This window comes from Neolamprologus brichardi, chromosome 12 (genome assembly GCF_056152115.1).
Source record: "Neolamprologus brichardi isolate AB-2024 chromosome 12, ASM5615211v1, whole genome shotgun sequence".
NCBI classification, from domain to species: domain Eukaryota; kingdom Metazoa; phylum Chordata; class Actinopteri; order Cichliformes; family Cichlidae; genus Neolamprologus; species Neolamprologus brichardi.
Genome location: NC_142115.1, coordinates 33739957 through 33762104, shown reverse-complemented (window position 1 = coordinate 33762104; position 22148 = coordinate 33739957). Strand labels below are relative to the sequence as shown.

The 22148-nt window shown below is 40.6% G+C and overlaps 1 protein-coding gene and 2 pseudogenes across 4 annotated transcripts in view; 2 read left to right on the top strand and 1 right to left on the bottom strand.

Annotated features, from left to right (window-relative positions):
• LOC102791719 (SH2 domain-containing protein 3C-like) overlaps window positions 1-15981 on the top strand; it is a 38343-nt gene extending 22362 nt beyond the window's left edge. Inside the window, exons 7-12 of the mRNA XM_087849441.1 lie at window positions 10112-10572; window positions 10917-11032; window positions 11663-11834; window positions 13162-13273; window positions 13394-13603; window positions 14976-15981. Of these exons, the coding sequence (XP_087705567.1) occupies window positions 10112-10572; window positions 10917-11032; window positions 11663-11834; window positions 13162-13273; window positions 13394-13603; window positions 14976-15145 (1241 nt within the window). The 3' untranslated portion in view covers window positions 15146-15981. The remainder of the gene's footprint in view (window positions 1-10111; window positions 10573-10916; window positions 11033-11662; window positions 11835-13161; window positions 13274-13393; window positions 13604-14975) is intronic.
• LOC148100333 (UDP-glucuronosyltransferase 2A2 pseudogene) lies at window positions 516-8732 on the bottom strand (annotated as a pseudogene). 2 transcript variants are annotated; one of them, XR_015719865.1, is made up of 3 exons: window positions 8460-8732; window positions 7350-8381; window positions 516-4299 (listed from the first exon to the last, which is right to left on the bottom strand). The product of XR_015719865.1 is annotated as a UDP-glucuronosyltransferase 2A2 pseudogene, transcript variant X2 (transcript). The 2 variants fall into 2 exon arrangements; XR_015719864.1 differs by having other exon boundaries at window positions 7350-8732.
• Window positions 15982-16044: 63 nt separating the features above from the next.
• LOC148100331 (SH2 domain-containing protein 3C-like) overlaps window positions 16045-22148 on the top strand; it is a 32536-nt pseudogene continuing 26432 nt past the window's right edge. The window contains exons 1-3 of the transcript XR_015719886.1: window positions 16045-16050; window positions 18296-18424; window positions 21534-21936. The product of XR_015719886.1 is annotated as an SH2 domain-containing protein 3C-like (transcript). The remainder of the gene's footprint in view (window positions 16051-18295; window positions 18425-21533; window positions 21937-22148) is intronic.

Sequence of the window (22148 nt, the reverse complement as noted above, 5' to 3'; positions counted from 1 at the left end):
TGGCTTGTATAACCTCAGCAGCAGGTCACTTGTGTAGACCTGGGCTAAAGTTTTAGACGTCTCAACCTCTTAACATACACCGAATTAGGGTCAAGCGGTGATTTAGCCACATACTAGCTGAGCATCCTGTCAGAATCGACATGATATATGTTTTAAATATAATCTTTTTTTCCTCTGTAGTTTACAGTAAAAGATGACATCTGATGAATAGTAAGAGTTAAAAGAAATCATTCAAAATTTAGCTTAAAGTGTTTCCTTATCCAGAATTGAGATACTAATTAGTTCAGTCTTAAGAGAAGCGTGACAGTGGACAGGCTGGACACAAACATAGTTGCTGTAATCTAGCTGATGTTTAATGCAAGGATGGGTCTCTGAGTTTCTATGTATAATGAAGAATATTTATATTTCCATGTTTTAAACACAAAAGGAACAAGGAAACAGAAAAAAAGAGCAAAGTATAACAAGATCCGGACAAGAACAATCAGGAATCATAATAAAGACATCAAACTGTTGATAAAGGTTCAAATTTAATTTCAAATTTAGGAAGTAATCCATCACGGTCGATGCAAAATATCATTGTCAAATACATTTCAATGAACTTTAATTCTCTGTGAAAGCCATGTGCTAAACATGGTCAGAATTTTAAATGAATGAAAGAATACATATTCTGTTTGGTTTATTAGGCTTAATAATAGGGTAAGGTTTATGATTGGAGTCACTGCCGATGATGATGCACACCACCAATCAAAAGTTTGGACACCTTCTCACTTAATGGGTTTTCTTTATTTTTACAACTTTCTAGTAAAAATAAATGTTTCTGCTTTTGTAGATACATACTGAAGACATCAAATATATGAAGCATAATATCTGGAATTATGTATCTAAAAAAAGAAAGAAAAAAGATAAATAACTCTAAGTATGTCTCATATTTTAGATTCCTGAAAGTAGCTACCCTTTGCTTTCTTGACATCGTTGCAAACCTTTGGCCTTCTCTAAATGAGTAGTCACTCAATGATGTAGTCACCTGAAATGGTTTTCACTTCACAAGTGTGCCTTGTCAGGCTTCATTTGTGGAATTTCTTGCCTTCTTAATGGGGTTGGGATCATCAGTTGTGTTGTGCAGAAGTCAGATTGGTACACAGCTGACAGCCCTATTTAACGACCGTTAGAATTCATAGTATGGCAAGAACCAATCAGCTAAGTAAAGAGAAACGACAGTTCATCATTACTTTAAGAGCTGAAGGTCAGTCGATCCGTAAAATTGCTAAAACTTTGAATGTGCCCCCAAGTGCAGTCGCAAAAACCATCAAACCCTACAATGAAACTGGCTCACATTAGGACCACCCCAGGAAAGGAAGACCAAGAGTCAACTCTGCTGCTGAGGACAAATTCATTCGAGTCACCAGCCTCAGAAACTGCAAGTTAACACGCCTCATATTAAAGCAGCAGACACATCTCTACATCAGCTGCTCAGAGGAGACTGTGTGAATCAGGCCTTTATGGTCAAATAGCTGCTAAGTAACCACGACTAAGGAAAAGCATCAAGCAGAAGAAATTTGTTTCGGCCAAGAAACACAAGGAATGGACATTAGACCAGTGGAAATCTGTACTTTGGTCTAATGAGTCCAAATTTGAGATCTTTGGTTCCACCTGCCGTGTCTTTGTGCAATGCAGAAAACGTGAACAGATGCAGCGGCATGCCATCCCATGCGGTTTGCGTTTACTTGGACCATCATTTATTTCTCAACAGGACAATGGCCCCAAACACACCTCCAGGCTGTGTATGGGCTATTTGATAAAGAAGGAGAGTGATAGAGTGCTGTGCCAGATGGCCTGGCCTCCATAGTCACCTGACCTAAACCCAATTTAGATGGTTTGGGATGAGATGGACAGCAAAGTGAAGGCAAAAAGGCCAACAAGTGCTTGTGATCTTTGGAAACTCCTTCAAGACTGCTGGAAAACAATTTCCGGTGATCTCATTGAGCTCAATAAGAGAATGCCAAGAGTGTGCAAAGCAGTAATCAAAGCAAAAGGAGGCTAATCCAAAACGTTTTTTGAGTTATTTCACACTTTTTTGTTTAAATTCGATATGTTTATTCATAGTTTTGATGCCTTGACTGAGAATCTACAATGTAAATACTCAGAAGAATAAAGAAAAAAACATTTAATGAGAAGGTGTGTCCAAACATTTGTAGACATCAAAGGTTTAAGACAAAATAATTAAGAATTTAAATTGTTTTGTGAAGCTGAAAACGAATTAGATAGCAGAAATCCCAAAATCATGTAGTAATTATTAATATAGCTAAATTAATAATTACATCAGCAATAGAAACATTAAGGCATATTCTTAAATAACCAATCGTGACTGATAGTGATTTATGCTGACAGGTAAGAAAGTGGAACAGTACTGTTTTTAATATATATATTGCACACTGTGTCTGTATTACGGTAAATATAATGGCTAGAATGCTAATGTTTTTTTTCTGTAACTAAATTTAATTACACTTAAATGTAAATTTAAATTTAACTTTTTAAAGGGTAGATGTATGGATTATAAAGATTGTATAGTAATGTCAGTCAGCAACATTGTCTTGTTTATCTGTATTCACAATTTCAAGATGAAAATTCAAGAAACATTTATATTGAGCTCATTTTCTGAAACTAAATACAGAAGTAAGTGGTTACAAATTTTGTAACACAATCATCATTCCTTTTTGACTTTGTTTCTGTAAAATAACTTATTGAACAGAAACCTGACTGCTGAAATAAAAATGGTAAATACTAGCAGAATAACTGCCAGCAGAAAGGCTGCCACATCAATCGAGTAATACTGGATGTTGGACATCTTGTAAGACTCCGTCCTTAAGTGCGCCGCTCCTTTGTGCCGCATGACAAACTCGATCCAGAACATGGCTCGGTCCAGCGGTTTCATAGGCTGATCTCTTTGGATGCTGGACAGGTCCTTCATCTTCTCCCTGTAGGATGGTTGGTAGAGTACCTCCTTTAGCGCCTCCAAGAAGTTTTCTTTGTTCACTGTTACAATATCAAGGACTTTGGCCACACCTTTTGCTTTCATCCTGAAGAAGTTATCAGCCTGGTCAAACATAAGGGGCAGGCCAACCAGGGGCACACCATGGTAAACGGCCTCCTGTATCCCATTGGTGCCTCCGTGGGCCACAAACACTCTGGTCTTGGGGTGACCCAGGAGGTCATTTTGGGGCAACCAGTCCAAGATTAATGTGTTATTACCAAGGGTGGATGGTCTTTTGCCTTTGTGCCTCCAAATCACCTTCTGAGGAAGTTCTGCAAAAGCAGCAGCAATGTCTTCAGTGATGTCCTCTGGAAGTTCTTCTACCAGCGTCCCCAGTGTCATCACAATGACACCATGTTCACCCGAGCTCTGCACAAAGTCCTCTAGCTCTTTAGACAGGGGCTTGGAGGGTTTGCACTGAAATCCTGACATGTAGACAACGTTTGGCATTGTGGGTCTAGGGAACTCAAAGGTGAAATCGTTTCTCATCAGCCAGATGTCTGCTGACTGAAACAGCTCCATGTAATGTACGTCACTGCCAAAATGATGATGGACAAATGGTTTGTAAGTTGGTTCTGTCACATACCAAATTTGTAAAGTTGAGAAGAAAAAGTAGAGCATATTCTGGACACGCTGAATGAAAGTCATCTTGTCAGTCAGCTCTGACCCTGGTATGGGAATGTAAGAGAGTGGGGAAGGTGCAATTGCAAAATGGCCATCACCCTGAATAGTCCATCGGACATTAAAGACAAGTGGAAGACCCAAACGGTGAGCCATAAGAACACCTGTACCAATTGCAGGATCAGTCAGAACCAAATCATATTTGGCATCACGGAGGCTCTGCATCAGCTTGGTATCCTCAAACACGCGTTCCACCATCTCAAGCACCTTGACATGCATTTCATAAAACGCTTTCACTAAATCATATTCTATTGATAAACGTGTCCAAAGTGAAGCACCTTGTCGACGCATGGTCAGTGTTTCTATTACAAATGCCCCAAAGTGCTCTTCATCAAATCCGGCTGAGGAATTTATAGTGATGGTCTTGTAGTGAGGGGACTCTGACTTGATGTACCAGGTATCGTTTGGACGCACCACTGTGACTTCATGACCTCTGGAGTGAAGCTCTTCGATGATGATATTCATGTTGATCCAGTGACTTCCATCCACAGGGAACACCAAGACTTTCCCTCCATTTACCAACAATGTAGAGCATAGCAGCACTGCAAGTGCCAGCAAGTTTGGATGGCCCATATCTGAAAGAGATTCTGACAAAGATGTCAAGATGTTAGATTATTTCTTAAGCTAATGGTTTGAGTTCAAGAGCTTGTATCACCCTAATAACTAATGAGAGATATACCTGAGATAAAGTTTAAGTTGGGAAAATATGGACTGGCCAATATATAAACTTGGAGGTCAGATGTATTTGCCAGGTCTCCTTTGGTTTTGGCTTTTAAGATAAAAACTCAGATTTAAAGGTTAAGTTATATCTGCAGATAACTTAAAGTTTTTGTTCCTTCAATAAATAGAGGCTGACAAGAAGTTTGGGAGCTAGAGACGAGCATGTTGCACAGTAAAGGTGATTGTGGTGTGGAACCCCAGACTGTTCATATGATCTTAATTAAAGTGTAAATATGAGGAAAAAAGGCAGAATTCACTGTACCATTTGAAGAAAAAAAAGAAATGCGGGTGAATTTGAGAAACTAAAGTGAAACTCTAAACACTATGAGATTGTCCTTCAAGTCTTCTTTGGTTTCAATAACTAAAAACTTGCATTGATTCAGGTCAAATTAAATAATGTAAGGAAACACCGATAAGCTTCTTTATTTCTTATTCGAAAGCGATGGAAAATTTCTGTTCTTCAGGATAATAATAATGGATTGGATTTATATAGCGCTTTACAATACCACTATTCATTCACTCTCACATTCACACACTGGTGGAGGCAAGCTACAGTTGTAGCCACAGCCTGTCAGTCTGAGAAGCGAGGCCAACACCAGTAGGCGGTAGGGTAAAGTGTCTTGCCCAGGGACACAACGACCAGGACAGAGAGCCCAGGGATCGAACCGGCGACCTTCCCGTTACAGATGCGATTGCTGAGCCACGGTTGCCCCATAAGATGAGACCAGTTTGAACAAATTCTTCAGCTTTCACGTTCTTCCAGTAAAGTGATACAGTCCAATACTTCACTTTACTCATGCAGCAAATAAGACGTTAGTGCTTAATGAAAGTTAATCACGTTAAACCTAACCCTTCATAGTTTTTCATATATTGTCAGTGAGAATGTTTAGTAGTTTTTTGTCTGATGATCAAAACCTTAGGAAACAGTTTTAAATAAATACTACTCGGGGTTGGGGGTCATTGCTGATGATGATTTCGACCTCAAAAAAACATTTCTGTATTTATTTTTTGTTAAAACAGCAAAGTGATGAATAGTGATCCATAGTTAAATGTAATAAATTGCGTGTATCAAGTTGTATCAGATTTCAAATTACTTTATTTTGTATTCCAACAACCTTCCCCCCATTTACCAACAATGTAGAGCATAGCAGCACTGCAAGTGCCAGCAAGTTTGGATGGCACATCACTGAAAGAGAGTCTGACAAAGATGTCAAGATGTTAGATCGCTTCTTATGAGCAAGGGGTTTGAGTTCAAGAGCTTGTATCACCCTAATAACTAATGAGAGAGATACTTGAGATAAAGTTTAAGTTGGGAAAATATGGACTGGCCAATATTTAAACTTGACCACTGCAGGCCAGACATATTTGCCAACTCTGCTTTGGTTTTGGCTTCGATAAGATAAAAACTTAGATTAGACTCATTATTAATAAGTTACTGATTATTTGCTAGGTTTCGATACCTTTTTAACACCGTAGCCACAAGGCAACTGCAAAGGTTTTAAATAAATAGATATTACATATTCTGTTCGTATAGGGTTAATGTCTGGGTTTGGGTCATTGCCGATGTTGACTTAAACCTCCAAAGGTTTAAGAATAAAAACAATAAGAACTTTTAAAAAGCGTCATGTGATAAAAAAAAAAAAAAGCTCAAATCTGTCAAAATAAAAAAGCAACCCTTTTTTTAAAATAAAAACAGCCAAAACGTAAGTTATGAATGTTTAAGAACACATTAGATGTTATCTAGTCATTCTTATTAAACATAAGAATCACAGTTAAATCCAAGAGGCCAATTTATTTTCCTGATTAGAAGTCGGGATGTATTTAAAAAGCTAACCTCTGAGCCTTGTAATTTCACTTTGGGAATGTGGCATTGTAAAATACTGTGGTATTTTACAATGCACATCGTTAGTGATCTAGATTACTAATCTGAGTAAATAACACGACTCAGTCATTTCAGTTTATGGTTGACAGCAAAGGTTGCCGCTCCTTTGTGCCGCATGACACCCTGATTCACACCACCACCAGTCTTTCTACAAAAGATTTCCAGTTGTTTTTCACTAAGCTGAGGCACCCTACTTTAATACTTGCATAGCAGTGGGTATGAAATTATAAAGCAAAATGTAAAAGCTGCCATTATTTAATGTTAAATGGTAAATGGACTGTATTTGTATAGCGCTTTACTTAGTTCCTATGGACCCCAAAGCACTTTACACTACATTCAGTCATCCACCCATTCACACACACATTCACACACTGGTAATGGGAAGCTACATTGTAGCCACAGCTGCCCTGGGGCGAACTGACAGAGGCGAGGCTGCCGGACACTGGCGCCACCGGGCCCTCTGACCACCACCAGTCAAAAGACCTTTTGTGCTTGCAAGACCTAACATTTTGTGCTTAGTTCCAAAATTAAAACAATAAAAACAAAACTTTATAAGAAACTTCTTTATATTTTATAAGAAAAATCTTTGTTTTGCATCAAAAAAAGTAACTCCATGTTCTCTCTGTATTTAATTTGTGAAAGTCTGAACTTGTGTGACCTTTGAGGCTTCCTTCTTTTTTTCAAAAGAAAACAATTTTCCAAGCTGAAATGCATCCGATTCCAAAACAATTCATTCTTTTTCTTGCTTTTGTTCTTTGTGATCAGAACAAACTATGACTGTGAATGAGGATAGTTTATATAGTGAGATTCCTCCATGCAATCATAAAGCTCAGCCTTGTTATTGTTGAGAGGAGACATCTGGGAAATATTCTGTTCTTAGCTGGTCGGTCATGCATATTTCAGAACAGAACTCGCAGCGTAACTACACAAAGAAATGCTCTATAACAGCATTAAAGGTATTTGGGGTTTACATTAAAATGCCATTTTATCTTCTAAAAGTCTTGCTGATCTTGGGTTTTTGATCTCAGTACTTACCTAGAGCGTCCCTGTAAAAAGATCTCACGTTTCAACCAGAGCCTGTTGTTTGTGTCCAGCCTGCTTCACAGCCCGTCTGAGTGAATGACTGCCGTCGGGCTCTGATGAACACCTCTGACCGCGTCAGCTGTAAGGTAGCAGGAGTAAGGTTCAGAGCCTTTTGTAGTTTTCAGCAGAAAGGTTGGTTACATAAGAGAAAACTGGATCAAATGTTGTGAACTCTGATCAATAGATGTAGTAGATAATACTGTTGCTACTAGGGATGGGTATTGATAAGATTTTCACGATTCCGATTCCATTATCGATTCTGTTTAACGATTCGATTCTTTATCGATTCTCTTTTCGATTCTTATTTTTAAAAAGAGGAGAACACACAGGTCAATTAGCTTTGAACTTTGTTTTATATCTTATCTTTGAACAAGGCAGAAATGTAGGAGTAGCATGACCTTACAAAGTCAACAGTGAGATCTTAAGCGATCCACAGCCTACTGCTCCTCGATGGGGAGAACCCAGGGAAAAAAAAGTTGTAAAAGTTGCTCTGGCCATTCCTGACATAATGCAGCGTTACTGTGAGGTAATGACTAAAACTTGTCCATCCATCTGCAGTGATGGCTGCCTTCAACACGTTTCAGCTGAGAAATCAGATTAGCCTTTTCGACTGCATACCAAGCAGGGATCAAGTGGTTGGTTAAACTGTCTCTGTTTGGGGCTTTGTACTTAGGGTTCAGAGTCTTTATCATTTCTCTAAAAGATATAGAAATGGAAACGGATGAAACATCTGGTAAGAGGAGAACATGCAACTTTGACATTCCCTGACTTAGCCTACAATTAAACATTCACTTACCGAAACTCGGGGGCATCTACTGTGGCAAAAGGGTGCAAGCCTTTTACAACAAACTTAGTCACTGCTCGGTGACATTCGTCTATCCTGGCCTGTGTCATTTTACTTTTCCCTGCCTCTGTGAAAGGAGAAGCCACCTGCAGCGAGAACTGCCAGCATCTGAGCCAGCCTGTCTCTCTCGTCATGGTTATCTAAATGCACAGTAATAGCAGGTTTTGCAATAAGGTAAATCGCGCTAACATAATATGCAATGCTAGTTGCTTAGTTACCTGCAGTATTAACGGGAGAGGACGTGGAAACGCTACCGCTGCTGCTGGGTTGAGCTTCGCTAGTCCGGAGCGGATCAAAAACACGACATTCGTTGAAAGCTATCGCGTGTTTTTTGAGCAAATGCTTTTGCATATTCGTCGTGTTTCCTCCCTTTGATGAAATCTCTACTTTGCAAGTATTGCACGTTGCCCTGTTGTCATCCTTTCTCATAAAGTGTAACCAAACTTTTGAGCGTTTGTGCCGCTCTGGCGCCATGTTTCCTACTGGGTAAAAGACGCTACTCAACGCAATGGCGTCATTCGGGGCGACTGGAATCGATAAGGGAATCGTTTTTAAAAATGGCAAACGATTCCAAGGAATTGAAACAGTGGGAACCGGATCTCAACAAGAACCGGTTTTCGATACCCATCCCTAGTTGCTACAGGTTACTATAGACAAAGGCAAGTGTATCTGAAATGAATGGATGGTTTTGGGTGAAGACATTTGAGGATAAAATGGAAGTAATTGAAAAATTGAAGGCAACATAGAAATAATGTGCAAATGTGGACAGAAAACAGTAAAACTTTATGAGAATACTACACATGGGTAATGTGTAATTATTAACCTGTTGTAATTGAATGTGATGTAAGTAGAAGGTTATCGGTGTGCCTAATCAAACAGTGTGTTCAAATAGTGAGTTCATCTACATGAACTTCATTACCTCGCCCTCTGACTTAAAAAAGTGAATGTGTTGGTTCACAAGACAAATAAATTGCACATTAAAACAAATAGCAGGCCATGAGTTAATGATCAAGAAAAAATTCCCAATTAAAGCTGCAATAGAGTTCGAAAGAGTTAATGCAAGTCTTCAAAAGATACATTATACTGTAGGTGTGTCCTATTAATTGATTAATTAATTAAATGAGTCACATGATTCTACTGGATGTCCTCACACGGTAGATTAATTGCATTCAGATAAATACAACAAATAAAACTAGCACCGATACCGTAACACATATCATAACACACGTGAAAAGACCCAGGAAAATCGAGTTAACGCTAAAAACGATAACAAAATAACGCTAAAAACCAATAAAAACCCTGAAAACCACACATTTCACACCTGAGTCTCAACTCTCGCGGCCCGGTACCAAACGACTCATGGACCGGTACCGATCCGAGGCCCGGGGGTTGGGGACCGCTGGTCTAGACAATAATGAAGGCAGAAATAAACTGACAGAAAGGAAGTGAAAATGCAGAAAGCAAAAAAGAAATTATCCTTCAAAATAAAGCAGGAACTAAACTGAAAAAGGGAAACACCGAGACACAAACTAAGGTGAAAATAAGAGGCGCACAAAATATGAAAGTTTAACATTAATTAACTATGAGTCAACCCAAAAGCCATGATGGTATAATATTCCTCTCTGCCTTAGAGCCCTAAAATAATTGTCCAAAACTATTAACCACAGTGATCAGCTACACTGATGATATTTTTATCAGTATATTTCATTGTCATGGGTTCCTTAGTCTATAATAATCATCCACAAAGAATGTGCCACTTCCTCTTATTATGTATCTCAAGTAGTGTCTGAAATGTATATATTTATTCTGCTTTATTTGGATAAATATTTGTAAACATCTTTTTCCTAATTTTCCCTCCCTTCTTCTCCAGCCCCCCCATCCAGAACTCCGTCCAGCAGCCGGACTCCCACTGTGACTCCGTCCCTGCCGAGGCGCTCGGACACCGTCCAACCTCTGCCCTCTCCCAGCAGCACCCTACAGAGACAGCATCTTGACAGACCCCAACCTCACCACACCCAGGTCTCTCCCTCCTCTCATGTAGACGGGAGCTGCTACACAGAGCTGTACCCTGGTCCTCAGAGCTATGTGGAGAGGCTGCAGGCAGAAGAGGGGTCAGCGGGGGTCGACCCACTGAGGGCCGAGGATGGGAATGTGTACTTTTCGCCTGTGGTGGAGACGCTCTCCTGTTTCAAACCCAGCAGGTACCAGTCACCACTGATGGGAAAAGAGAATAAGCCTCTAGAAGTGGGCGTCCTGCGGAGGGTGAAGGAGCTTCTGGTGGAGGTGGATCCCAGGACGATGGCCAAACACATCACCAAGGCTGACTGCATGGTACTGTTTATAGCTGCCCTAATCAATATTTGTAAAGTAATAGGGATTTTTTTTAAGGATGGACTGCAGCTCTGCAGAAAGGTTTAGGGATTTCTTTATTTTAGTCTGAATGCAGTGGCAACGATGCAGAAGGAAAACTAGAGCTAGCCATGCGTTAGTGATAACAGGTAAACTATGGGGTATTTGTTTGAATGCAAATTCTAAACCATTTCTAAATCAAAGTGTTATTGATGTGTGAAAACATGCACATGTTTCAGGAGATTTTAAAGTGTATTTTCCTGCTCATCCTGTTTCCGCTAACTGAAATCTAATGCAGCAGTTCTTACATCTGTGTGTGTTCCTAGGTGGCCAGAATTCTGGAGGTCACGCCAGAGGTGCAAAGAATGATGGGCGTTACCTCCGGGATGGAGCTGCTCACGCTGCCACATGGACAACAGTTAAGACTAGACCTGCTGGAGAGGTGAATACTGTTCAACCAGTTCAGCTGTTCATTAGCATGATAGAACGGTGTATATCTGACATGAGCCTTATTAGACTTTTGTCCACCAAGTTGGGTTTTAGTTATCTGCAAAGTTATCTACTAGCAAATGTTTTTACAAACTGGAACCATAAACTATAATGCTGCTAATTAAGTTACTAGACTAGACTAGAGAGACCAACCTGGCTTTGTTACCAGGCTATAAGACTTTCTGCTGTTAAGTGGGGCATTTAAACACAGGAGTCTGTAGGGTTTGGGTCATTTTTGTAGTCAGGCTCAAGTCATTAGGGAAACTGCTGTTTTTGGGACTTCTGCTTCGGCTTCCTTTTTCAGCCACAAAAGTTGTTACTTGAGTGTCACAACAGCAATGACATGGTGTGTTATTCCTAATTTATTCCTAGTAATTTATAATTCTTTCCATCTTTTTTTTTAGCCTTCTTTTAACTACATGATTTATTTAGTCTGTTTGAAACCATATGTCTGCTTTCCCTTTCAATGTTGTCTCCCTATTCCTGCTGTTGGAAGTCTTGTTCTGACTTTAAGGACCTCTTTAAGCAAAGTGTGATCACTGCGTGGGCTGATATGATGTGATATAACATAACATTCCTGCAGGTTTCAAACCATGTCGATTATGTTGGCTGTGCACGTGTTGGGCTGCACGGGGACGACTGAAGAACGAGCCTGCCTGCTTCACAAAATCATCCAAATCGCTGCTGAGCTCAAGAGCACAATGGGCAATATGTTTGGCTTCGCTGCAGTCATGAGAGCCTTGGAGCTTCCGCAGGTAAACATGCACTGCACGGAGCTTTGGTTATTTGTGTTCATGGAGATAGGGGAGGCACGCAGGAAACAGCCGGAAGAGCAAGGGATGTGTAACAAAGGTTGCCCGGAGTAAAGTTAAACCAGGGTATAGGTAAGAGATTAACAAATATTGACTTAATGGAACAGCGTAGTACAATAAACAGGAGGCTGTAACCCCTTGCCTACTGTGTATACTGCTATAGCGTCACACTATAAGGGGGCGATCATGGCTCAAAGAGTTGGCAGTTCGTCTTGTAACCGGAAGGTTGCCGGTTCGAGCCCCGGCTCGGACAGTCTCGGGCATTGTGTCCTTGAGCAAGACACTTCACTTACCGCCTACTGGTGATGGTCAGAGGGGCCAATGGCGCGATATGGCAGCCTCGCTTCTGTCAGTCTGCCCCAGGGCAGCTGTGGCTACAACTGTAGCTGCCTCCACCAGTGTGTGAATGTGAGAGTGAATGAATAGTGGAATTGTAAAGCACTTTGAGGGCCCCGAAAAGTGCTATATAAATGCAATGTGTCTGTGAAGGTTCTCAGTCATCCAGGTCATTGTAGTCAAAGGAGCTTGCAAAGAAAAGCGTCTGGACTTCTTTAAGTTGCTTGAAGACGTTTCACCTCTCATCCGAGAAGCTTCTTCAGTTCTAAGGTCAAATGGTGGAGAGTCCCAGATTTAAACCTAGTGGGAGTTTCCCCCCAAAAAATATAAATGCAATCCATTATTATTATTACTGTGACTCACCTTTAGTGAAGATGCTTAATTTCAGGAATAGCTAAGAGGCCCTCTGATATTTAATGTTATCGCTTACATGATTTAGCCTTCGGCCTTCTTTTGGGTTTCCCTGCCTCAAGGTGTCAGGCTGTAAAATGTCACAATTCTGATATCAGTGTGCTTTATCACATCCTCAAACAAAAGGTGCAAAGTCATTTATTGATAACTTATTAACCTTTCAGTGATTTTATTAACTCAAATGCAGAAAAGTTTCTTCATTTTATATTTTTTCTTAGTTATTATTAATATATATTTTTAACTTGGCCTGTCTTTTCTGGCAAAGTTTCTGGACATATTCAAAACTGTCTTTACATAAAAAAAGACATCACCTCTGAATATTTTTAGGAATCATATACATCTCAACTATATTTTCAGACTGAAAAAAAATAAAGACAGGGACAATTTCCATAAGATTAGCTGTCAAACAATTGTGGGTTCAGCTGTGCGGGTAATGCAAATAGTAAGACAAATTGAATAAAACAAATATATACAAAACAAGAGGAAGGAACAAAAGCAATAGTGTTGTTCTTCGGTCTTTCAGGTGTCCCGTCTGCAGGAGACTTGGATGGCGTTACGGCAGCGGCACACAGAAGGCGCCATTCTCTATGAAAAAACTCTCAGGCCATTTATGAAGAGCCTGAACGATGGAAGAGGTAGAGCGTCTCCTGAACTCGACACCACATGATAAAAGCATGGAGAAACCATTCCTGCTCATATCTTGGTGCTACACCATTGTTTCCACAACAAACATGATCTCTGTATCTGTCTTTCAGAAAGCTGTCCGCTGTCCAACACCACTTTCCCCCACATCCTCCCTCTTCTGACTCTGATGGAGAAGAATGCGGTGGTGGGTGAGGAGGGGACAGAACTGTGGGAAACGGTGGAAGTTGGGGTGGAAGTGGTCATGTTCCACCTCGGGGCGGCGAGAACCATTGCCCAGCTAGGGGGCATCTACCGCTCTAACGCTGAGAGCAAATTACAAGGTGAGAGACGAAAACAAAATGCAGTATGTCTGCTTTATAACATTAGCAAAATAAATACAAACCTTTAGAAAATTTAAACACGAAAGACCGCAGGGATCCGTCTTGGGACCTGCTGTATTTACTTTCCACACACTTGTTCCACTGCAGGAACACGGATCGCATGTTAGGTGCTGCAGCTTACTGCTGTTCTTCATGTTGTTTCTAATGCGCTTTCACTTTTCTTTCCTTTCTTTTTTTAATACCGCTTTCCTCAAGTTTTAGCAGAAAAGTAGCCTAGCATTTCTTCACAGCCACTTAAGCGTTGGTAGCCTAGAGCATGTATTTTTTTTTTTTCAATCTGGAAAAAGTCCAACACAGTAGTTCCAACCAGGTGGCAACCTGCAATAAAAATATAATAAAGTCAGATTGAGGCATGCATGAAATGCATGCAAGTCAAATTACATTTGAAACCTTTTATTGAAGAGACTGGTACATGCTGCAGCATTAAATAATCTGATTATAAAAAATAATTAGGAAAAGTGTTATAATTTCCTAAATCCCATTCTAAGGTCATTCTTGAGCTGATGGGTTATTTTAAGTTGAAGTTTATATTATTATTAATCAGTAATAAATAGCTTCACGACTGGTTGGCCAAATGAACAACCCAAGGCTGTATAGTGAACTGCAAGAACTTCCTCTTTCACTTCTCCTGTAAATAAACTCTTCTTTTCTTCTTCTGCTCCTGATGGGGTCTCCATCCATCTCACCCTATGCCCATCATCCTCTGCTGTCACGCCAACCCTCTGCATGCCAAATCTTTTCTGTGGTCTTCTTCTCTTCCTCCTGCCTGGCAGCTTAACGTTCAGCATCCTTTGTCCATTACATCCACTATCCCTCCTCTACATGTCCAAATCATCTCAGTCTTGCCTCTCTAAGAAACCGCTCAACCTGGGCTGTCTTCTGATACTCTTTTCCTGTCTATCCCGGTCACTTCCAATGTCTTTGTCTTGTCTTTTTGTCAGGGGCACCGCCTCTAAACCATGCATCATAGCAGGTCTCAATACCATCTAGTAAAACTTCTCTTTCGCTCTGGCTTCTGTCACACATCACCCCTCATGCTCATCCACACCCGCTCCACCCTGGCTTCACTCTCTTCTTCACCTTTCTTGTGCACTTGTCTATTCTGATGGTTAACCTCTGATATTTAAACTCTACCTTCATTACCTCTGCTCCTTGCAGCTTCCCTGTTCATCCCTCTCATTCACACATTCTGTTCTTGTTCATGTTTGAGACAGGTCCAGTTACAGGGACCTCTGTGGTAGAAATGGTAGTCCTCTTGTTCCTCTCTACACTCCTGTGCTGCTAATAATGTTAAACTGATGTGATGTTGCAGGTTTCCGGGAGCAGGCCAAAGTCCTGGAGCTTTTCCTGACCGATTTCCAGATGCGGCTGCTGTGGGGGAGCCGGGGGGCCGAGGAGAAACAGGCTCTGCGATACTCTAAGTTTGACCAGGTGCTCACCGCCCTGTCCAACAAGCTGGAGCCACCCATCAGACGACACTGACCCCAGCACTGTTTGAAAGCTCATTAAAAGGGAAAGCGCTGTGATCTTTCAAACAAGGAGGCTTCCTAAGCGTGTAGACACCAGAACGAAGCAGTGCACCCACTTAGTTCAAATCTGTCACATGTAGCAGACCGGGATACTTGAAGAGTGAGACTGAAATTTTATAAATGCTTACCTTCCCGTACCAGCACTTTTCCAGTTCCTTTGAAGCTAAACTGATGTAGCTCAAGGTTGAGGAACTTTATCTGAAAGCTTCAGCAGAATGACGACAGCTTGTGAAAGAAACCACTAAATGCTTTGATGGAGTCTCCAGAGGGTGTTTTTATTTTTGACTGAGGACTTGCACTGCTTCAACAACGTCACAGATCAACATTGTCCTGTGTTAGTTTATCTAACAAAGGACTGCATCTACTCCACAGTGGCACAGGATGACATGATTTGGAAGTGTAAATATGTGGTGCTATTTGAGGTTACCGAGGCTGTGCCTCAGTCTGATAGGCTCATGTTTGTAAATGTTTGAATCTCCCTAAAGGCTGGACCTTAGCTAAATCCACAAACATATGTCACATTGTAGAATGTAATAACAGAATAACTTTTTGTATCTTTTCAATTATTAGGATTTTATAATTTGAAGAGAATATTAAATGTAACCTGGGGTCAGTTTGTGTTTCCTCTTTGTTTCTTTTTTCTTCTTCTTATAACGATGTCACTTTTAATGTGAGGGGAGTGAACTGATCCTGACTGCACGAGTACGGCACACAGGTGCAGATCATTTTTGTAATCTTAAACAGTTTTGCTCTTTATTTATCAAAAAGTGTAAATAAACGTTTATTTCACTGGAGGTTATTTTATTGAATAAAAACAGTCATGCTTGTGAATTTCCCCTCTCTGCCTTTGACATGTCGGTGCTGAAGCTTTTCTAAATCACTGCCCTACTGTCTCAACACTTCCACCATTAAAGCTTTTACCTACAGGCTTGAGGGGGTTACCGATCACTCCCCAATGTCAGTCTGTGTGTGGCATATTTCTGTGGAGTGATGAACTCGGGCCCTAAATGCCAAACTCTTCCTGTATTCTTCTGCTGTGGTGAATTTACATTTCAAAGTGAATCACCTGCTTCTAAACCCAGTTACAATCAGGAAAATGAAATTAACAAAACCACTTCAGATTTTTGACACTCATTAGTTAAACTGCAGGAAAAGACATAAAGACCTGGATGACCTGTAACTTTGCGATTCTAAATTCAGATAAAACTGAGGTTATTGTAATAGGACCGAAAAATCTAATATGATGAGAAATATGATATCTTACTCCAGATCGCATTACTTTGTCCTCCAGTAACAGTGTGAGGAACCTTGGAATATGTCTTCAATTTGCGCAAAACCTCTAAAATACCTGTTTTGTTGTAAACTTGTTATTAATCTTTGTCTCTCTTCCCCAGCATGTCTTTATCCTGTCTTCCTCCCCTCACCTCAATCGGTCACTGCAGATGGCCCCGCCCCTCCCTGAGCCTGGTTCTGCTGGAGGTTTCTTCCTCTTAAAAGGGAGTTCTTCCTTCCCACTGTCGTGAAAGTGCTTGCTCATAGGGGGTCATATGATTGTTGAGGTTTTCTCTGTATGTATTGTAGGGACTACCTTCCAATATAAAGTGCCTTGAGGCAACTGTTGTTGTGATTTTCACTGCTATGCAGATGACACCCAGCTCTATCTGTCCATGAAGCCAGATAACACACACCAATTAGTTAAACTGCAGGAATGTCTTAAAGACATAAAGACTTGGATGGCCACTAACTTTCTGCTTCTTAACTCAGATAAAACTGAGGTCATTGTACTCGGCGCTGAAAAGCTTAGAAATATGGTATCTAACCAGATTCTTACTCTGGATGGCATTACCTTGGCCTCCAGTAACACTGTGAGGAACCTTGGAGTCATTTTTGACCAGGATATGTCCTTCAACGCACATATTAAACAAATATGTAAGACTGCGTTCTTCCATTTGCGCAACATCTCTAAAATTAGAAATATCCTGTCTCAGAGTGACGCTGAAAAACTAGTTCATGCATTTATTACTTCCAGGCTGGACTACTGCAATTCATTATTATCAGGATGTCCAAAAAACTCACTGAAAAGCCTTCAGCTAATCCAAAATGCTGCAGCAAGAGTACTGACAGGGACTAGAAAGAGAGAGCATATTTCTCCTGTTTTGGCTTCCCTTCATTGGCTTCCTGTTAAATCCAGAATTGAATTCAAAATCCTGCTCCTCACATACAAGGTCTTAAATAATCAGGCCCCATCTTATCTTAATGACCTTGTAGTACCATATCACCCTATTAGAGCACTTCGCTCTCGCTCTGCAGGCCTACTTGTTGTTCCTAGAGTATTTAAAAGTAGAATGGGAGGCAGAGCCTTCAGTTTTCAGGCCCCTCTTCTGTGGAACCAGCTTCCAGTTTGGATTCGGGAGACAGACACTATCTCTACTTTTAAGATTAGGCTTAAAACTTTCCTTTTTGCTAAAGCATATAGTTAGGGCTGGACCAGGTGACCCTGAATCCTCCCTTAGTTATGCTGCAATAGATGTAGGCTGCCGGGGGATTCCCATGATGCATTGAGTTTTTCCTTTCCAGTCACCCTTCTCACTCACTATGTATTAACAGACCTCTCTGTATTGAATCATATCTGTTATTAACCTCTCTCTCTTCCACAGCATGTCTTTTATCCTGTCTTCCTTCTCTCACCCCAACCGGTCGTAGCAGATGGCCCAGCCCCTCCCTGAGCCTGGTTCTGCCGGAGGTTTCTTCCTGTTAAAAGGGAGTTTTTCCTTCCCACTGTCGCCAAAGTGCTTGCTCATAGGGGGTCATATGATTGTTGAGGTTTTTCTCTGTATCTATGAAGCGCCTTGAGGCGACTTTTGTTGTGATTTGGCGCTATATAAATAAAATTGAATTGAATTAAAAATTTGTGACTTTTGTTACAGGGTAACACGTGCAAAAATGCAAAAACCATAGAAACAAATCATGGAAATGCATCATTAAAAATGTGTCTGTGCCAAAACCCATATATATAAACCCAGGTAGAGAACACTGAACAAAAAGTTCAAGTTTTAAGTGAAGATTCAAAGTTTAATAGACTAGCAGAATTTAGTCTTTTAAGTTCTCCAAGGAGAAGTTCTGGTTGGAGGCGCCGTCTGAGAAACTGAGGAAGCAGCTGGAGGAAGAGCTGAGGCTGAGCGGCACAAACCTGAAGAGCCACGCTTGGTACCACGGATGCATCCCCTGGCAGGTCTGCCTCTGACATATGCACATGCAAATACACACTTTTTATTTTGCAGCTGTTGCATAAAAATTTCAGAATTTTTAAAAACGCTTCATTACTTGTGTTATTTAGGGTTACACAAAAAGGAACTATGAATAAAGGATGTTTTTAGCTTTCATGCATTAACTTCAGACAATGTTGGGAGAATCAGTTCTGGACGTTATGCACTGTTACTTATGCAGCACTCAGCAGGAAATAGTGTGTTTCAGTCCTGAACATACTGGCTGTTCAATGTTTAGGCATCGAGGGGTACTCAGTTTGTACCAGACAATTACACAGCGTCACTTGCATGGAACTGGGCATCACACGGGCCAGACTGTAATGGACTGTTTAATTTTGACCAAGCATTTCCAGGGCTGCAAAAAGAAACCAACACTGAAGTGGCAAAAACATGCAGTTCCTCCAATGGCCACTTGAGGCTGACGCCATGTCAAAGTATATCCAGCAAACATAGACATGTTTACAGCCTTGTTCAAAAAACACTATTGAGCTCTCTTATCAACTGTATGGATTTTATTAATCTCAAGGGGATGACTGTTTTGAATGACAGGTGTGTCAACAGGTAGACCCAACAACTACCTGCTAGGCCTGACCTCCATTAAATTGACTCACTGAACTAGACCTCTCAACCAAGTTTGGTATCTTGCGGAGCACTTTTAATGATGCTATCTGGCAAATAATATGGCTTGCTTTTTAGTAAATACTTTCCATGAATTTGGTTGTAGGTAGCATTAGCTAGTAAGTTTAAATATGTATGAATATTCCAGCTCTAAGAAACTAAGAAATGTGGTATTGACCAAAGACGAAGCTTCAAAATGCAGAGGCTTAAATCAGTGGGTGATCTCACAATGGCTACGTCTATTTATAGTCCAATTGCGGGGAGAAAAAAACAGTTCCCAGCATCTGCCCTACAAGTGTGTTTTCACCACAAACCAGCTGTGAACATTACGTAACAAAAATGGCTTTAGTTTCTTAGTTACTGATCGACGTTAATACAGACTAGAGCGTGGGATAGTAATCGATTAGAAATGCAGCAATGAAACAAAAACAAGAGAGTGGAAATAGTGGGCGGTGGTGGTTAAGGGGGTGTGGGGATGGTAGTGAGTGGGGGGGGGGGGGGGAGGGGGGTATGCTCTCAAAAGTTGGTTTAATTTTAGTTTCTTTACTTTTCCTTTCACTTTTTTAAAACATTGGACTCCAGCTGCTTCATCACCAAAGTTGCGAGGCTCGTGATGAAGCAACTGGAGCTAAAGAAAATTAGTATACTTGACCAATCAGGGAAACCTTCAGGAGGACTACACATCTCCTGACCCAGAGTGTAAGTGAGCGTGAACCAAAGAGTCAAAGTTTGTTTCTCAACACGCAACAAAAGTCTTGTAGGAGTGTGCATTTCCATACTTGTTCATACAGTCGAACCCACTAACGGAAAAATATTTTTCCTGTGATGTGCTCTGTGGGCTGTTTTTTCACCGAATCGGTTGTTGGTTTTGTCAGATATTTGTCTAGGCTGTGAAAGGAAAGGACTTTTAGGTGTTCTCCTTATTAGGACAGGGATTGTTTTGTGCAGATATGTGTGAATATGAAAGGTTTAGTGTTAGATTGTTAATCGGAATCTACACAGGTGATACTGAGTAACAAAAAAGTAACATAAAGAGTAATGTAACAAAGTAGTTCTGCAGAGAATAAAGAAGAAAACTAAAACATAAAATGAAGTTTATTAAAATATGTAATGCACCCATCAAGAAGTCAGATGTATCCAACATCCTATAATGGAAGGACAAGCTCATTGGCTGATGTGGGAATGAAGGCTACCTGAAGGGGAAAGGTTGTTGTTTCAGGGGAAAAGCTCATGCTGGTTAAAAAGCATCTTCAATCTAAGAGACTAATGAGCTCACTGAAGCATGGATAACTATATCACCATTAGAACAACTTTTCTTTTGCATCTTTCCTTTTTCTGTCAGATTTGCTGTATTGCTTCCTGATAAAACAGAGAGTATCTTTGGGTTTTGAAAAAACATATTATTAAAGCAAGCTTGTTTTAAAGAAATGCCTTTGCCCCATCCAGCTAGAACTGGATTCAGAGCAGAACTGAACAAACAGAACCTGTAGAAATAACTTCCATCGGTTTTCTTAATTGCTTATCCAGTTGAGAGTCAATGGCGCCTGTCCCAGCAGACAGAGGGTGAAAGGTGGAGTGCACTCTGGACAGTTTGCCGGTTTATCGCAGTGCTAACAGAGAGACAGAAAACATTCACATTTGCAAAACCCAGAGAGAACCCATACAGTCACAGGGAGAACCTGCAAACCCCACACAGCAAAGCCTAGACTGCAGAGCTTACTACTGCATTTACTCAGATACCACAGTCATGTAGCTATTAGGCCACAAGGGGGAGCATCGGGCTAAACTTTGGAGACAGAATGACGTTAGAAGGAGTTCAGGTATACTTTATATTACAAAACCCCTTCAAAAGGTTTTCCTCTCTGTTCAATACATGCCAGCCTCTATTCTAAGTTTTCATTTTAAATACAAAAATCAAAAAAGCAGAAGCAGAAAAGTTGATGCTTCCACAATTCTTATCAATCATTTAGTGTCAATACGAAAAGGGAATTTAGTGAAATAAAGGTCAGCATGATAGTGTTTGGAAATGCTTGTTTATTTTTCATGAATCCTGTTTACTTTAACTTAGTTTGACTTTATTTTTCCCCTGGTGGTTCACCCTCCAGCAGCAGCCCTATCCAAGCCTCACAGTTTGAGAAACACTTTCAGGAATGAGATTTAAACTAACTTGGATTTCTTCCTCTGTGTCTGAGTGTTTAGATGTGCAAATGTAAAAAACTTTCACAAATATTCTTAACATCACTCTTAAACACAGACACATTTTGTGTTATGTGACTAGTATTGTATTTTTTTGTCTTGAACAAAATTCATTCCAAACATTTTTAAAATAAAATTAATATATCAATTAGACAACATATTATAAAAGTGAAACATCACACTGCATCTTTAATCACATCAGTATAAATGTAAAAATGATGAAACGTCTAATAACTAACAGAAATTAAAACATCTGTTCAGGTGTCGGAGAGCCTTGTGGTGAACCATGGTGACTTTCTCGTCAGGGACTCTCAGTCCAGTCACACAGTCAGGGTGACTTTGTCCTTACCAGCCGGTGGGAGCAGAAAACGCTTCACTTCCTCATCGGGAAGGCGGTGGTTCAGTCCGCTGAGACGTACACTCGGGTTCAGTACAGCTTGGAGGGCGAGGCCTTCGACTCCTTACCTGCCCTTGTTCATTTCTATGTGGGCAGCCGGGCGGCTCTGACTCGGTGGAGCGGAGCTCAGATTCACCAGCCAGTCAACAGGACGTTGCCACTTAGCTACCTGGAGACGGCTTTCCGCACCACTGCCGTCACCTCATCGGGTCAAAAGGGGCTGAGGAACGGTAGCATGGGAGGAGAGGAGAGGGTCTGTCCGAGAAGGTGCGGTTCCACTTGTTTAATTCCTTTTAAGTTACGATTTTTATGTGTAACATAATAAACGCACAGCGTGAACTCATGTGAAAAACTATGACACACGAGGGCTGTAAATGAATTGTCTGACTTTTGACTGTTTAAGGCTATAAAGTTTATTTTATAGTAAGAAAGAAAAACATAATCCAACAAAAAGTTTCCCATGAATTTGAATTTGAATT